The sequence below is a fragment of the Eretmochelys imbricata genome, chromosome 12, assembly GCF_965152235.1.
Source record: "Eretmochelys imbricata isolate rEreImb1 chromosome 12, rEreImb1.hap1, whole genome shotgun sequence".
NCBI lineage: Eukaryota > Metazoa > Chordata > Testudines > Cheloniidae > Eretmochelys > Eretmochelys imbricata.
In genome coordinates, this window is record NC_135583.1 from 35,580,748 (window position 1) to 35,597,965 (window position 17,218).

The window sequence follows — 17,218 nt, forward strand, 5'->3', positions numbered from 1 at the left end:
TTGAGAGGAGAGAGGATAGTTCAGTCTCTGTGTTGATTGGATCCACATCATATGTGCATGCAGTGATGGCTTAGTTGTGTATAACCAACTCGGTTCATATAATATTAGTCAAATTGTGCCATGCATGTGTACACGAGCCACCTAGTGTCTTGTCCATCATGCAATAGTGAATAATTAGCTATTAAGCAATTTTGTATCAGTTAGAACTAGGGCTGTTGATTATTTGCAGTTAATTTACGTGATTTAACTCAAAAAAAATTAATCGCGATTAATCGCAGCTAAACAACAGAATACCAATTGAATTTTATTAAATATTTTGGATGTTCTTCTACATTTTCATATATATTGTATTATTTGTTGTAATTGAAATCAAAGTGTATAATATTTTTTATTACAAGTATTTGCACTGTAAAAATGTTAAAAGAAATAGTATTTTTCAGTTCACCTCATAGAAGCACTCTTTGTCATGAAAGTGCAACTTACAAATGTAGATTGTTGTTGTTATTATAACTGCCATGCAAATGCCTGTTCTCACTTGCTGGTGACATTGTAAATAAGAACAGGGCAGCGTTATCTCCTGTAAATGTAAACAAACTTGTTTGTCTTAGTGATTAGCTGGACAAGAAGTAGGACAGAGTGGACTTGCAAGCTCTAACATTGTACATTGTTTTATTTTTGAATGCAGTTTTTTTGTACATAATTCTACATTTGTAAGTTCAACTTTCATGATAAAGAGATTGCACTACAGTAATTGTATTAGATGAATTGAAAAATACCATTTCTTTTGTTTTTTACAGTGCAAATACTTGCAATCAAAAATAAATATAAAGTGAGCACTGTACACTTTGTAGTCTTTGTTGTAATATAAATCAATATATTTGAAAATGTAGAAAGCATCCAAAAATATTTAAATAAATGGTATTCTAATCGTGATTAATTTTTTCTATCTCTTGACAGCCCTAGATAAAAGGCATTACCAGTTGTTGTCTTACCAGTCGCTTTTAACTTCCAGCACCTCTGTTGCTTACATCAACAAAATATGTTGGTCTGAAGCTGGTAATGGTCTTAATGAACACGTAATAGGTATGGTTATTGTGCTCCTTGGGGATCAGTTCTTCCACAGACGCCTTTATCTTCTGACTGGCCTCTTACCACCTTTCCTGATATCAGAAGAAATGTGGGAACATAGACTTGTAGGTTAATTTTCTGTCAAAACTTTCATTCCATTACTTTTGGCAAGATTTATTTTCTTGACCAAAACAGCTAAGTCAAATAACTTATATTGCTGTATCATAAGTGAACTTACATTAAAATCTAGCTTAATGCATACTGAATATCATTTGAATACTGTTATAATAGTTTATTTATAGGCATTGTGAGACTAAAATCCCCATTCTTAAATTATCCAAAAATTATTTCATTTTTGTTCAGAATTACTGCAAGAAGATTTTTAATAAATCTGTACTACTATTCTTCCACCAGGTGGGAGCAGAGACACATTTCATAATGGAGGTGTTTGTAATATAACAAAATAACAATATGATTATACTCCGTTTTCTTTAGCAGCTTGGATTTTGATAACTGGTTTTCAAAGGGAAGAGTTCACAGTAGAAATCATTCTCCAGTCAAAAGGAGACTGCCTTTAGTAACAGCTGGCTTACTTGTAATAAAGTGATTGTTGCAATATAGAGAGCTTCTGCGTGAATACTGGCCATTCAACTGAGAATCTAAATACCCCATTAAAACTTGTAATCACTGTGGTTTTCTGATCTTATGGGAAATGATAAGTACTAATATTGATCATTGGCTGTAAGTGCCAGAAAACATTTAAAAACTTTGGATGTGAAATACATTAAGGTGCTTGTAGGGGCGTTGTATAAGTACATACAAATGTGTGTAAAATATGAAAAGAATTTCATTTTATTGTTTTGAATTCATCCCCTTTGCCTAACTCTGCTATGCTCCATTTCAGGTCCTGATTCTCTTCTCCCTAGGTGGACCATAACTGTATACTCATTCTGTCAAACGTTTATTTCTGTCTTGTCCGAATTCCCCAGGAAGCTCTGAAAACATCCTCCTCCTCCCATCTTGTAGTTCAAACATAGGACTAGGAATGAGGAAATGTGGGTTCTGTTTCTGACATTATCCTAGATACGTGTGTGACCTTGGTCAGGTCACTTTTTTGTGCCTCAGTTTCACCAACTCTTAAATGGGGACTTAACCTCACAAGTTACCTGTGAGGTCTAACTTAAAGTTTGTAAAGTATTTGTACCTCAGATAGAAGGTGCTGTAGTAGTGCCAAAGAATAATTGCATAATCTTTTAGGACCTTTGTGATTTTAACCCTCTGCCTTCTAGAAGAACGTTCTATAAAGCTCAAACATGCCGCTTGTTGAGTGAAGTAATGAATTTTGCTCCAAGGGCTGACATGGACACAGCTACTGCCAGCCTAGGGACACAAGACTCAGAACTAGAAATGAAGCATGGCAAAGTTATGTCATTGGGATGCCTTGGAAATATGAAATTGAAATGTGTTTTCTTATCACACCATACCTTGTAGACACTGGTTTAATTTTAGGGTTGCTCATGATTGCGGTCCTGCTAGGACTCTTAATGTTTGCCTGTCCACCTTAATAGTATTTGCCATTGAAACTTTCAATGTTCTTCAGCTCAGGGTTATAGTTAATCATAAGGAGATGTTGTAAAATCAATATTTAGTATGTTTTTTAAAATTTAAAAATGGAATGCTAACTCTAACTAGGTAGGGTCTATTAACTTGTTTTGGATGGATAGAGGATATCCACTCTGTTGTAAAGTGTCTATTTCTTCTCTTTTACTAGTATGTTAAGCTTTGAACTTGACCTCTTATTTAAAGGATGGTATTGATTAGGGAGAATTGATAAATTTTCCAGCAATTGGATTGAAATCATAAAAAGATCCTCAAAACAACATGTTTTTAAAACATAAATTCCACTTGTGTTTGAGAGTATTTGTCTAGATCAGTGGTTCTCAATTTTTTTAATGCCATGACCCTATGTTAGAACATAAAAATTGTCAGTAATCTCCCACCTATTTAGTCATAAACAAAGGGGAAGAGAGTGTTTGTAAACCCACTTCTCCCTGGCCCCATCTCCATCAGGCTAAAGCAGAGTGTTTTTTAATTGTTTATATGTGCATATCTTTTCGTGCTGACTGATTGAAATAGCTTTTAAGTGAATCTGTATAACTGCAGGAAACAAGTTATGACAATGTGAGGTCAAATGAAATTAAACAAAATGCTTTTAAAAGTTTTTGAAAACTCATTTCCTGGAGATGTTTTAGATCTAAACATTGTTTCCCAAACCAACTTTGTGGCCACAAGAGAATCATAGAATATCAGGGTTGGAAGGGACCTCAGGAGATCATCTAGTCCAACCCCTTGCTCAAAGCAGGACCAATCCCCAATTAAATCATCCCAGCCAGGGCTTTGTCAAGCCTGACCTTAAAAACTTCTAAGGAAGGAGATTCTACCACCTCCCTAGGTAACGCATTCCAGTGTATCGCCACTCTCCTAGTGAAAAAGTTTTTCCTAATATCCAACCTAAACCTCCCCCACTGCAACTTGAGACCATTACTCCTTGTTCTGTCATCTTCTACCACTGAGAATAGTCTAGAACCATCCTCTTTGGAACCACCTCTCAGGTAGTTGAAAGCAGCTATCAAATCCCCTCTCATTCTTCTCTTCTGCAGACTAAACTAATCCCAGTTCCCTCAGCCTCTCCTCATAAGTCATGTGTTCCAGACCCCTAATCATTTTTGTTGCCTTTCGCTGGACTCTCTCCAATTTTTCCTCATCCTTCTTGTAGCGTGGGGCCCAAAACTGGACACAGTACTCCAGAAGAGGCCTCACCAATGTCGAATAGAGGGGAACAATCACGTCCCTCGATCTGCTGGCAGTGCCCCTACTTATACATCCCAAAATGCCATTGGCCTTCTTGGCAACAAGGGCACACTGTTGACTCATATCCAACTTCTCGTCCACTGTCACCCCTAGGTCCTTTTCCACAGAACTGCTGCCTAGCCATTCGGTCCCTAGTCTGTAGCGGTGCATGGGATTCTTCCGTCCTAAGTGCAGGACCCTGCATTTATCCTTGTTGAACCTCATCAGATTTCTTTTGGCCCAATCCTCCAATTTGTCTAGGTCCCTCTGTATCCTATCCCTACCTGCCACCATATCAACGCTCTTCCTAGTTTAGTATCATCCGCAAATTTGCTGAGGGTGCAATCCACACCATCCTCCAGATCATTTATGAAGATATTGAACAAAACCGGCCCCAGGACCAACCCTTGGGGCACTCCGCTTGATACTGGCTGCCATCTAGACATGGAGCCATTGATCACTACCCATTGAGCCCGACAATCTAGCCAACTTTCTACCCACCTTCTAGTCCATTCATCCAGCCCATACTTCTTTAACTTGCTGACAAGAATACTGTGGGAGACAGTGTCAAAAGCTTTGCTAAAGTCAAGAAACAATACATCCACTGCTTTCCCTTCATCCACAGAACCAGTAATCTCATCATAGAAGGCGATTAGATTAGTCAGGCATGATCTTCCCTTGGTGAATCCATGCTGACTGTTCCTGATCACTTTCCTCTCATGTAAGTGCTTCAGGATTGATTCCTTGAGGACCTGCTCCATGATTTTTCCAGGGACTGAGATGAGGTTGACTGGCCTGTAGTTCCCAGGATCCTCCTTCTTCCCTTTTTTAAAGATGGGCACTACATTAGCCTTTTTCCAGTCGTCCGGGACTTCCCCCGATCACCATGAGTTTTCAAAGATAATGGCCAATGGCTCTGCAATCACAGCTGCCAACTCCTTTAGCACTCTCGGATGCAACGCATCCGGCCCCATGGACTGATGATAAACGATAGAGGATGATAAAGATCCTAGCATTACTGGTTGTTTCTTCAGTTTACATCTGACTGTAAGAAAAACAAACAAAAATTTATTTTATTTGTGGTTCTGCCACTTACCTGTTGTCTGATTTTGGGCAAGTCACTTCACCTCTTCGTCCTTTCATTTCTCCTCCCACCCTTTTGTCTCTCTCGTCTATTTAGATATGCGTGCTGTGAACATGTTAAATCTGATCTACATTAAAAAGTTAGGTTCGACTCAGCTATGTCACTCAGGGATGTGAAAAATCTGCAACCCATAGCGATATAATTGTTCCTGTTGTACACAGCGTTCGGTTGATGGAAAAATTTTGACCTAGCTACTGCCTCTTGTGGAGATAGATTACCTATGCTAACGGGAGAACCTCTCCCATTGGCCTAGGTAGCATCTGCTCTGAACTTCTGCAGTGTCGCAGCTGCAGCATTTCAAGTGTAAACAACTGTCAGTCTCTTGTTGTGTTTATGCAGAACCTAGCACAGTGTGGCCCCGTCTCATTAGGGCCCAGATGCTACTGTAATAAAAGTAGTAATAATAATCCATTCTTGTTATAAAGGTACACTATTTCCCTAAGCTCCACATTTCACCTATCTTGTAAATGTGTTGTGGAGTGCTGTGCAGGTTCTAAACATCTCATCAGATTTTGAAACGAGCCCCACATCTAATGGTTCCTATGTAGATTCTCAAATAAATGGCTATATTTACAAAACTGCTCATCCCCTGTTTTTCTCAGTTTTGCAAATCTGATCGCCTTATTTTGAAGCCTAAATGGGAGCTGAGCAGTTTTGGAAAGGTTGCCCTAATGATGGATGGTAAGCACTTTTGAAGATCTTGGCCACATTTTTAAAACGGGACAAGAGACACAGATGGGTATTTATGTAAATCAGTGAGTTATGCTTCCTTTGTTGCTCTGAAACAGCCAGTAACTAACATACATTATGTTGACATCAGTCCGTGCTGGTGCACAAAGATATTTTGGATACAAAATTGTGTAAACTGAAACTTCTAAACTGAAACAGCTGTCAATTTCAGTTCCATTCAAACCAAGAGAGAAGTTTGCTAAATTTTCGGTAAAATTGGTTGCAGGGGATTACAACTAACGAAGATTTATATTTTTTTTTAAAAAAAAACCTATGCACACCGCAGTCTTGTCATGGTTTTTATAAGATCATAGGAGTAGGAATATTAAAGATTTGATATTAACCCTCACCCAAATTGGAGATAATCTTTCACTGAAAAGGATGTATCTGATATGCTGAGGAGTACTGCGGACTGCATCTTTGAGGCTGGATGTGAACGCACCCTTTAATTAATATAACTTTCAGAATGAATTAATCAGAAGCCACCAACCTAAGAGATAAGGGGTTTGTGAACCTGCTCTGGAATTTGGATTAAGTGGATGGAGAGCTTTTTTTGAGTATTGGTGTGTGTGTGAGGGAAGGCAGAGGCAAAAAAAGCAAGAAAGCCAAGCAGTAGCTGGTGAGCACAGTGTGATCCTTGAGAGAGAGCTTTTGTGTCTGTTGGCTAAAGAGGATTGGAGCTGTAAGCTAAGAAACTGCTTCTTTTGTTCTTCATTCATTCTGCATTCAGAGAAGCGGGACATGTACATTACTTGTAAATAAACAAGATTGCATCTGAGAAAGTACCAGACTCCATTAATTTCTACATCCAACTGGAACATCCATAGGGTCCTAAACTTTGACTGGCTGTGTGGGTCAAAAAGGGGCAACAGTACTTTAAATTTAGCCAAAAACAGGCTTTGAGGCAGAAAAATTTGTTGTTAGGAATTTAGAGGAGTGACTTGCATTGTATTGTTGAATTAACTTGGTGTTTGCTAGTTACCTTGTACATTTCTTTGATGCTAAACTTACTATTTTTAATTCTACAGAATTACTGGAGAATGTAAAATTAATACATAAACCAGTATCTTTGCAACCACGAGGGCTGATCAATAAAGGAAACTGGTGCTATATCAACGCTGTATCCTTACCTTGGGGAAATGAAATCTAATTTAAATGCATTAATTTGTATGGTATGGTAATTGTCAGTGTTATCTAGAATACACAATAGACCTGCAGCATTAGATTGACAGTGGTTCTAATTAGCTGCATTAACTGTCTGAATTATCAGTTTTGCATACAATTAAAAAATATTTGTATACTTCAGCAATGATTATTTTATGTTTCAAAAGTCCTTTCAGTTGTATACCAAAAGAAATAGTGGGTTCTTCTTTGAGGAGTGTCCCTGTGGGTGCTCCATTGCAGGTGTTGGTGCATCCCCTGCCTTTGATCGGAGAATTTCAGCAGCAATGCTCATCTGGGTTGCGCATGCACTTTCCCCGTCTCGTGCTGCTGTCGGCACCAATCTAGTGCCACGTGACCTGACCCTCCTCAGTTCTTTCTCAACCGTCCTAGGCCTGAGACGGAGCTCCCAGCAGTGTTAAGACTGATAGCTATATTTAGAATAGTTTAGAGTAGTCTTTTTAGTACCCTAGTTAGGTTTACTTATCTCTTGTCCCCCATTTATATTCTTTTCCCCATTTATATATCCACTTCACTGCTGGCTCCTCCATCCTCTAGTGAGGAAGTAGATACTGAAGAGGAGTGTGCCTTCTCATCTCAGCGCTCCTCTCCCATTCAATCTACTGCAGCTCTGGGTCCACCTGTGCAATCTTAAAATTCATCAGAGGGCTGACGTTCAGTTATGGCCACCCATGGATGCCACCGCTTATGCCATTCCCCACTCAATGGCCCTACTGGGAACCCTGGATCACATACGGGAGACAGTACTCCAGACTCCCAAGTCGATACCAGGAGAGGATTAGATCTCCCCCACCACCCTCAGTTGCTGCACCTTCAGAGTCTCCTGAGGAAAGCGTTGAAGAACAGGAGAGAGTCTGGGAACAGGATACATCACCAACATTTCTTCCTTGTCTCAGATGAGGCCATAATGCCGCTGCCGCCTACATTTGCAGATGATCTTAAACACTTTCAAGAATTCTTTAAAAGAATCACTGATACAAATGACTGGACATTCTCCATATATCCTCCTCATCTAAAATTGCACTTCCCATAAATGACACATTCATGGAGCCAGCCAAAAACATATGGCAAATCCCAGCTATGATACTGCCCACCTGCAAGTGACTAGATAGGAAGTACTACATTCCCCTACAGGACTAGGGTTCTTATTTTCTCAGCCCACACCAAATTCAGTAGTGGTTGATGCTGTCAACCAACGAGACAGACAACAGCAACCTAGATCCATTCCATACAACAAAGAGTGGAAATGTTTAGATCTTTTTGGTTGTAGGGTGTGTTCATATGCCACTCATCAGTTCTGGATTGCCAGTTATGCTGCCCTGATGGCAAAATACAACCACACAAATTATTCCAAACTTGCTGAATTTATTTACGTCATACTGAGAATGAGACCCAGTTTAAGTCCATAATTTCAGAGGGCCAACGCCTATCCAGAACCACCTTTAGATGCAGCCAGTACAGCAGTGCGTTCCACGGCCACTGCCATAGTTATGTATCAAGTTTCACGACTCCACTGGACTGGCTTCCGAAGGGAGGTACAATCCACTGTCAAGGACCTCCCATTGGATGGCCAGAAGCCGTTGGTGGCAAAAACTGATGAGTCACTTCATACCCTGAAAGACTCAAGGGTGACGCTCCACTCCCTGGGTATATACACCCCCTACGTCAAAAAGAAAACTGGGTAAATACTACCCTATACAGCACGCAGGGTCTGTCCCATGCACCTCACTATAGAGGCACTATGATATGTAAAGGCAAAGACAGAAGTGTCCAAAGTGTCACCAACCTCCAGCTCAATCATCGACATCCCACCAGCTCTCTGCAAAACAACAATTTTGAGGGTTTGGTTGAGGGCCTAAAAGATCTTCCCCATTCTTCTGTGCTGATGCCATCATTAACCATCCCCCATTTCGGATACCGGTTGATCCCTTTCTATCCAGCGTGGCAATCCATCACTGCGGACAAATGGGTTCTGGAGATAATCCATTCAGGCTATACAATACCATTCATCTCCATCTCCTCCACCCATCCTCCCTCCTAATCCCTCTTCAGGGACCTCTCTCAAGAACACTTTCTACAGTAAGAAGTAAACCACTTCCTACATCTGGGTACTTTGGAACACATACCATCACAACACAGAAGGGGAAGGGCTTTTAGTCCCACTACTTCTTAACCCAGCAAGAGAACAGAAGATGGGGGCCTAGCTTAGACTTCAGAAATCTCAGCAAATTAGTAAGGGTCCAATGGTTCAGGATGGTCACATTAGCAACAATAATATCAGCACTGGAATGGGGGGGGACTGGTTTTCAGCCCTCGACTTCCAAGATGCCTATTTTCATGTAACCATATATCTCACACACAGGAGGTTCCTCAAGTTTACTCTGGACACAGAATGTTATCAATACAAAGTTCTGCCATTTGGCCTGTCAGCAAGACTTTGGGTTTTTGCGAAGGTGCTCGTGGTAGTGGTGGCATACCTCCACAAACTCCACAGATGGAGTGATGGTTTTTCCCTAACTGGACGATAGTGCTGTGATAGAACCGTCTGCATATCACACAGACACAGCCTAAACGGATGACTCATAATGCCATTCAGTGTCAGACTCACTACACTGGTGGACATAACCCAACAGTGTGTGCGTGGGAGTTCCTTTCACACAGACTGCACCTTCATTGATTCTCACAACCAGCGCCTCCTTCATAGGTTGGGTGGCTCGCCTACAACGTCACACAATTCAGGGCAGGTGGTTTCCTGTGTAAACACTGTTACACATAAATCTCACTTCACAGTTCGTGCTTGCATTTTTTACCATTGATGAGGAATGAGACTATATGGGTAATGATAGACAACGTTGCCTGCATTCTTAGTCACTATTACGTCTGCCAATGAGTGGCAGAGTTAGGAGCCCTCATGGCACACCCATCTTATACTATCTTCTTCAAAGATAAGGTCACCCTAGGACCTCACCCTAAATTTTTACATAAAGTGCCATTCTCTTTCCACCTGAGCCAACCAATCCATCTTCCCTCATTCTTCCCCAAAGCTTATGGGAGCAAACGGGACTCAATATTACACACCCTGGATGTCACACACGCCTTAGTGTTCCACCTTGAGAGAAGCAAGACCTTCAGAAAGTCACTAAAACCTCAGTTACTGCATAAGATGAGTAACCTTCTTTTCTTTGAGGAGTGTCCCTGTGGGTGCTCCACTTCAGGTGACTGTCGAACAGTGCCCCATGGTGGATGGAAGGGGCTTTGGAGTTGTATGAGTAATTGATAATACTCTTAAGTCCTACCAATGCATCCAATCTTGAGCTCTGATCTATCACATAGTGTTTTGTAAAGGTGTGCACGGATGCCCAGCTTTATATATGTTCATGATTGGCACGCTATTGAGAAAAGCTACTAAGATTGATAATGGCCTGGCAGAGTGTGTTCAGGTCTTCAGTGGGGGTTGTATGTCATGCTGTTGGTATCATAGGTGAATGTATCCAGAAATCCATTTGGACAGCTTCTGCTTGGAAATGGCAGAACCTTCAGATAGTTCCGAAATTGAAATAAAAAGTTCTTTTGAGATGGTGTCCCTGTGAGTGCTCCACTACCCACCCTTCTCCTCTCTACTTCAGAGTTCAATCTGTGGACTCGGGGTGAAGAAGGAACTGAGGGTGGTCTGGTTGCATGGTTCTTGATAGGCTCCAACAATGGTGTGAGACGGGGAGAGCGCATGTGCAACTCAGACAAGTACTGCTGCTAAAATTCTTCAATCAAAGGTTCAGGGGTGCACCAACACCTGAAATTGAGCACCCACAAGGACACCATCTCGAAGAACCTCATTTACTGCACAGGGTGAGTAACCTCTTTTCAGGTGAACTAAAAAAAAAAAGAGAAATACAAGACTTACTAGTCTTCTATATCATACCCTCAAAAATATGTCTGCTTCATTCCATTCATTCATTCATGAGAAGCTATCTGTCCTAAGACATGATTAAATAGGCATACTCAGATATGAGTATTTGGTTTTATTGTTGACGTGGGATTTTTTGTTCATTTATTTGGGATTTTTTCTTACTGTGTGAGGCCTGACAAACAAGAGACAAATGCCATCTTGCTTTGTCTTGTGGCTTCTCTCTGCAATAGTTTTTCAGATAGGATCTTTCAGACTATCACATGTAGTTTTATATTGTTGGGAACAGTCAGAGGGAAGTTTTACAGAAGTTCTCTCCTTTTCCTAAACTATATAGCACACTTACCTTTATTTGAAATGTTAAAATTAAAAATTAGGGCTGTCAATCACAGTTAACTCACACGATTAACTCAAAAAAATTAATTGCAATTTAAAAAATTAATTGTGATTAATCATGGTTTTAATTGTACTGTTAAACAATAGAATACCAATTGAAATGTATTAAATATTTTCGATGTTTTACTACATTTTCAAATATATTGATTTCAATTACAACACAATACAACGTGTACAGTACTCACTTTATATTATTTTTATTACAAATATTTGCACTGTAAAAATGATAAAAGAAATAGTATTTTTTCAGTTCACCGCATACAAGTACCATAGTGCAATCTCTTTGCCGTGAAAGCACAACTTACAAATTAGTTTACGTAATTGCACTCAAAAACAAAACAATATAAAACTTTAGAGTCTGCAAGTCCACTCAGTCCTACTACTTGTTCAGCCAATTGCTAAGAGAAACAAATTTGTTTATATTTACAGGAGATATTGCTGCCTACTTCTTATTTACCATGTCACCTGAAAGTGAGAACAGATGTTCGCATGGGACTTCTGTAACTGGCATTGCAAGATATTTACATGCCAGCTCTGCTAAACATTCATATGCCTCTTCATGCTTTGGCCACCATTCCAGAGGATATGCTTCCATGCTGATGATGCATGTTAAAAAAATGTGTTAATTAAATTCGTGACTGAATTCCTTGAGGGAGAATTGTATACCCCCTGCTCTGTGTTTTACCCTCATTCTGCCATATATTTCATGTTATAGCGGTCTCGGACGATGACCCATCACCAGCATGTTGTTCGTTTTAAGAACACTTTCACTGCAGATTTGACAAAACGCAAAGAAGGTACCAATGTGAGATTTCTAAAGATAGCCATGGCACTCGACCAAAGATTTAAGAATCTGAAGTGCCTTCCAAAATCTGACTGGAATAGGGTGTGGAGCAAGGCGCTAGTGCGGAAACTACAGAACCCAAACCGCCAAAAAAGAAAATCAACCTTCTGCTGGTAGCATATGAATCAGATGATGAACATGCGTGGGTCTGCACTGCTTTGGATCGTTATCGTGCAGAACCCACCATCAGCATGGATGCATGTCCTTTGGAATGCTGGTTGAAGCGTGAGGGATATAATGAATCTTTAGTGCATCAGGCATGTAAATATCTTGCAACACCGGCTACACCAGTGCCATGTGAACGCCTGTTCTCACTTTCAGGTGACATTGTAAATGAGAAGCGGGCAGCATTATCTCCCGTAAATATAAACAAACTTGTTTGTCTGAGTGATTGGATGAACAAGAAGTAGAACTAAGTGGACTTTGTTTTATTTTTGAATGCCATTATTTTTTGTACATAATTCAACATTTGTAAGTTCAACTTTCATGATAGGTTGCACTACAGTACTTGTATTAAGTGAATTGTAAAATAGAGCGAGAATATTTATAATAAAAAAATATAATGTGAGCACTGTATACTTTCTATTCTGTGTTGTAATTGAAATCAATATATTTGAAAATGTGGAAAACATCCAAAAATATTTATATAAATTTATACAAATAGTATTCTATTATTGTTTAACAGCGTGATTAATTGCAGTTAATTTTTTTAATTGCTTGACAGCCCTAGTTAAAATATGTGACTAGAATTAAATTATATCATGCGATATTGTATGTTTATTTTCAAGTGACTCTTGTGAATTGAAAGTAGGAGCATTATCTTTTAACAGGATGGGGAAAATCCTTTCATTAATTTAATTGTGATTGTTGCATTGGTCCTTTGTATGCACATAAAGGATTTTACTTCCTGCACTGCACAAAGTTTGTCTTTGGATATTTAATGTATATACTATATTTTCTGAATAGCTCCTTAATACAATGGACAGACACTGCAGGCTTTGGTTGCTTGCCCTCCGATGTATCACCTAATGAAGTCAATTCCAGTGTATTCAAAATCACAGCGGCCATGCACCTCAACACCAATGATAGACAGTTTGTAAGTAATTTGTTGGAAAATCTTAGTATTTAGTTTCATAGTTTTAAATAGTTGAACACAGAGGTCTAACAAACCATTGTAGTATTGCAGTTGACGAAACTTGATACATAATTACATTCAGTAGGCTATGGGTTTTGGTTTATTTAATGACACTTGGCTTTTGTAGTCAGCTTGTGGTTTTAATTATGGTAGACAGTGAAGGGAGGAGAGTATTTATTTAATCTTTGCTTAGGAACAGTTCAGGAACATCACTTTAGATATATCAAAGTGCAGTGAATCTGCAACAGTAGATTGTAATAAAGCTCTAAGACCTAAATTATCCATTTTTACCTTAGCAGTGACCATGTTAATTTTCACATATTTGAACCTAATATTACTCACTTTATTATAGCATGTTCTTAGCTTGATTTTGGCCTGCCAGGACCCACTTTGATCTAATATTTTAACTGATTTGCATGGAAATCGATCCTGTATTAATAAATAATATTTAGTTAACATGCTGGTGATGCCAAGTTGTTTCCTTTCTATTTCAGTGTTCGTCTCATGAACGAGTTCACTAATATGCCAGTACCTCCTAAAGCAAAACAAGGTGAGTGGGGAAAGAGTCTTCAAAATAGATTGCTAAACATCAAATGGTATAAGCTCTTTGAGGGCAGGATCCTCTCCTTATTGTGTGTTTTGGGTAGTGCCTGATATAATGGGTTTGGAGTTCATAAGCACTACTGCAATATACATAATTTTCCAAATATGACTTGTGCTGTACCTGAAAAGGATCCATCACATACATAAGGAAAGAGAGAGCATTTTTCTTTGTAATTAAGCTGTCTCATGGGTTTCATTTTATCTCAGACTAATCCATTGTATTATGCATTTACAAAAATAATAGTTTTACTTGAGGAATTTATGTGCATTTGTTATACTATTCTGGGTTAGATAATTAATGGTAGTGTTTCTTACTACAAAAAGACACTATGGAAATGAGTCATCAGTTCCAATGATTTCCAAACAGGTGAGACATTTCTTTGGTTTGTCTTTTAGTTTTTGCCTCTGTGAAACAAATCAATCTTATGTGATTAATTTTTGGGGTCATTTTAACTACACATGGTAATTTGTCAGCATAGTTTCTGAGGCCAGATGTCTTCATTAGTTTGAACATTCAGTGTCAATAATTTTTATGGGTTTTTCCCAACCCCACAATTTGCCCGCCTGATTTTGACCTGCCTCGTTGCCAGTGGTCCCTGTTGAACAGGTTCCGGACCGGGCAAGGTCTCTGTGCAGCCAACCAGTATCGCTGGGGCCTTTGTGACAGCCTTTTGTGCAGCTGCGGTGCAACGCAGACGATGACGCACATTGTCAATGAATGCCTGCTGACTAGATTCAGCGGTGGCCTAGAAGAACTGCATCATGCCAGTGAAGATGCCATCGCTTGGCTACACAACTATGCACATGCTAGATAAATAAATGGGTTTTTCCTTAGTTGATATATAATGTAACAAGTGACCCATTAGTAATAGGAACATAAACTTAAGAATAGGTTTTTCTATGAGTACAACGTAGACACACGGAAAAAACCCAAATTCCAGAATTGTAAATTCATTCATTTTCTCATATGTTCTGGTCAGCTCCATTTGGTAAAGTGTAAGAGACTAACATCTTTTAAAATACTGACTTGGTGTTAGCTTTTTCTGGACCATCTACATATTCAAGTAGATACATGATGCTTAAGGAAAGTTGCAGAAGAAAAGGCCATATTGTAGAGATTCTTAAGAGAATCTTAGTTGGTAAAATACTATTTTAAAATCAGTTCTGGATTCCAAAACCACTTAAGATCTCTGAAGCCTGTGTAACAGGCGTAAAACAGAAAAAAGGGTGTGTGTGGGGTACAGTTCTTAACACTGTTAGATAAAGTGCTCTAAATGGATGAAATAGTGAGATTTGCAGGTGACACTTTATGTGAATGCTGATAGTAGCTAATACAATGCTATACTAAAATATGTCTGTTTAAAAAAAATAAACACCACACACCATTTGTTAAGTTAGAGGATGAAGATGTTCTTTTTGTTTGGGCAGGTTTTGTGGAGTAAAATTAATGCATTTATGCTAGAGCGGTGAATGTTCTTATAAAGGGGGAAAATATAAGTTCTTGAAACATTTTTTGACATTGAACTTGTTAGTCATTAATACACTTTAATAGTTTCTCTGGAAAACATAAAAAATTAAATCTTAATACAGTCAGTCTTCCTTTGGTCAAACAGTTCATAACATGTCATTTGAGTATGGTTTATTTCAGCTGCTTGGTCATATAACTATTTGTTGAAGCAGTGAGTCAAGCTTTCCTCTTAATCTTTCCACTTCATGCTTTCTCAATATAGATTATTTTGATATTATGTCATTCCATTTGCCTTGCAGCTTTAGGTGATAAAATTGCGAGAGACATCCGGCCTGGAGCTGCCTTTGAACCAACATACATCTATAGGCTCCTGACGGTTATCAAGTCAAGCCTGTCAGAAAAGGTGCTGTTTAAAAATCTTTAAAGTGCGTGTCTCTAACGGTGTACATAAAGTAAATTGCATTTCAAAGCAGCCAGTATTCGTAATATTATTTTTCTTAACAAAATAAAAGCCATAAAATCAGTCCTGTGTGTTTCACACAAAAACTATATTTCACAGTTAAAGTTAGTTTTTCCCTCCTAGGCTCTGAGTTCTGATAGTGCTGTCTGATACAAAATACCTTGCAGTTTCACTAAAGTATCTGAAAATTAAGGAGACAATGTCCTGAATCTACTTAAAATTGTAGACACCATACAGCGATATAATAATTTTAAAAATTAATCTTGTATTCAGGGCAGACAAGAAGATGCTGAAGAATATCTGGGATTTATCCTAAATGGGCTACATGAGGAAATGCTGACCCTAAAGAAACTTCTTTCCCCACACAATGAAAGTAAGCTCTTTTGTACCAAGCTGAATTCATTTTCAAATACTTGTTGTAAAAATGGTTTTCTTTTTTGGAAGGGTGAAAGGAGGGAGGATGAGTTAACTCTAGGAGAGTGGTTTGAACGTGTGGGGAAGATGCCAGTTATGATATAGCTCCAGAGGGAGCTTACACAAAAGACAGAAATCTATAGCTTTTTTTTTTAACAGGTTTTCATTGTGAAAATCAGTAAATAGATAGAATGGGACCATACATGCCAAATTTAATTGTGGAGAGCATTTTTTTTTTTTTTTTTGGCAAAGATACGAGGTGTTATAATGAAAGCTACTGAACAAATGAGGTGTTTCCCCAGTTAGGTTGGTCATATAGGCATATTGGACTTGATCTGATAATAAAGTAGCTTCTTGTTGAAGGTATGAACTCCCTTCCTTAGCTGCTGGCTTCTGTATTGTAAGTGTACCCAACTCAAGTGAGAGAATGATCAAAACTCAGGATGATTTACTTTAAAACAGATTTTGTCTACCAGTTATAGCTGTGGTTTCCAACTATTCACAGTATCTAAATTATGGTTTTAAAATTGCTTTTTCTACCTGATTGAGACAGTGTAGCGCAGCGGTGGACAACCTGCGGCCCAAGGGCCCGCCGCTTCCCGCAACTCCTATTGGCCGAGAACGGCGAACCGATGCCACTGGGAGCTGTGGGCGGCCGTATAAATGTAAACAAATGGTCTGGCGGCCCACCAGCGGATTACCCTGATGGGCTGCATGCAGCCCGCACGTTCACCACCACCTGTGTAGTTTATGTCAGTGACCTCTAATCAACCGTTGGTTAAGCTCTTGTTGTTTTCTGCACTGCAAGCTTCCTAGACAAAGAATTTTTAATAATTTTGTATCCATTTATAAGAGAACATATTAACTGGTTTTACTAATGCTTTGTTGCTGAAGTGCAAAAAATACAAACTGAAAACTCCACATCTTAGCCTGAAAGAGCTGACAGGATTTACAGTGAACTTAAAAATGGAGCTTTGTCTTATGGCAACTGTTTTATTTTTGTGTTTGATGGTTTCCCAAT

At 39.0% G+C, this 17,218-nt stretch overlaps 1 protein-coding gene across 4 annotated transcripts in view; it reads left to right on the forward strand.

Moving 5' to 3' along the window:
• Nucleotides 1-17,218, forward strand: part of USP10 (ubiquitin specific peptidase 10) — a 74,406-nt gene that overhangs the window by 41,075 nt on the left and 16,113 nt on the right. For all 4 annotated transcript variants that reach the window (XM_077830714.1, XM_077830716.1, XM_077830715.1 and 1 more), the window contains 5 exons: nucleotides 6,820-6,911; nucleotides 13,104-13,213; nucleotides 13,747-13,802; nucleotides 15,623-15,726; nucleotides 16,057-16,156. In XM_077830714.1, the coding sequence (XP_077686840.1) occupies nucleotides 6,820-6,911; nucleotides 13,104-13,213; nucleotides 13,747-13,802; nucleotides 15,623-15,726; nucleotides 16,057-16,156 (462 nt within the window). The remainder of the gene's footprint in view (nucleotides 1-6,819; nucleotides 6,912-13,103; nucleotides 13,214-13,746; nucleotides 13,803-15,622; nucleotides 15,727-16,056; nucleotides 16,157-17,218) is intronic.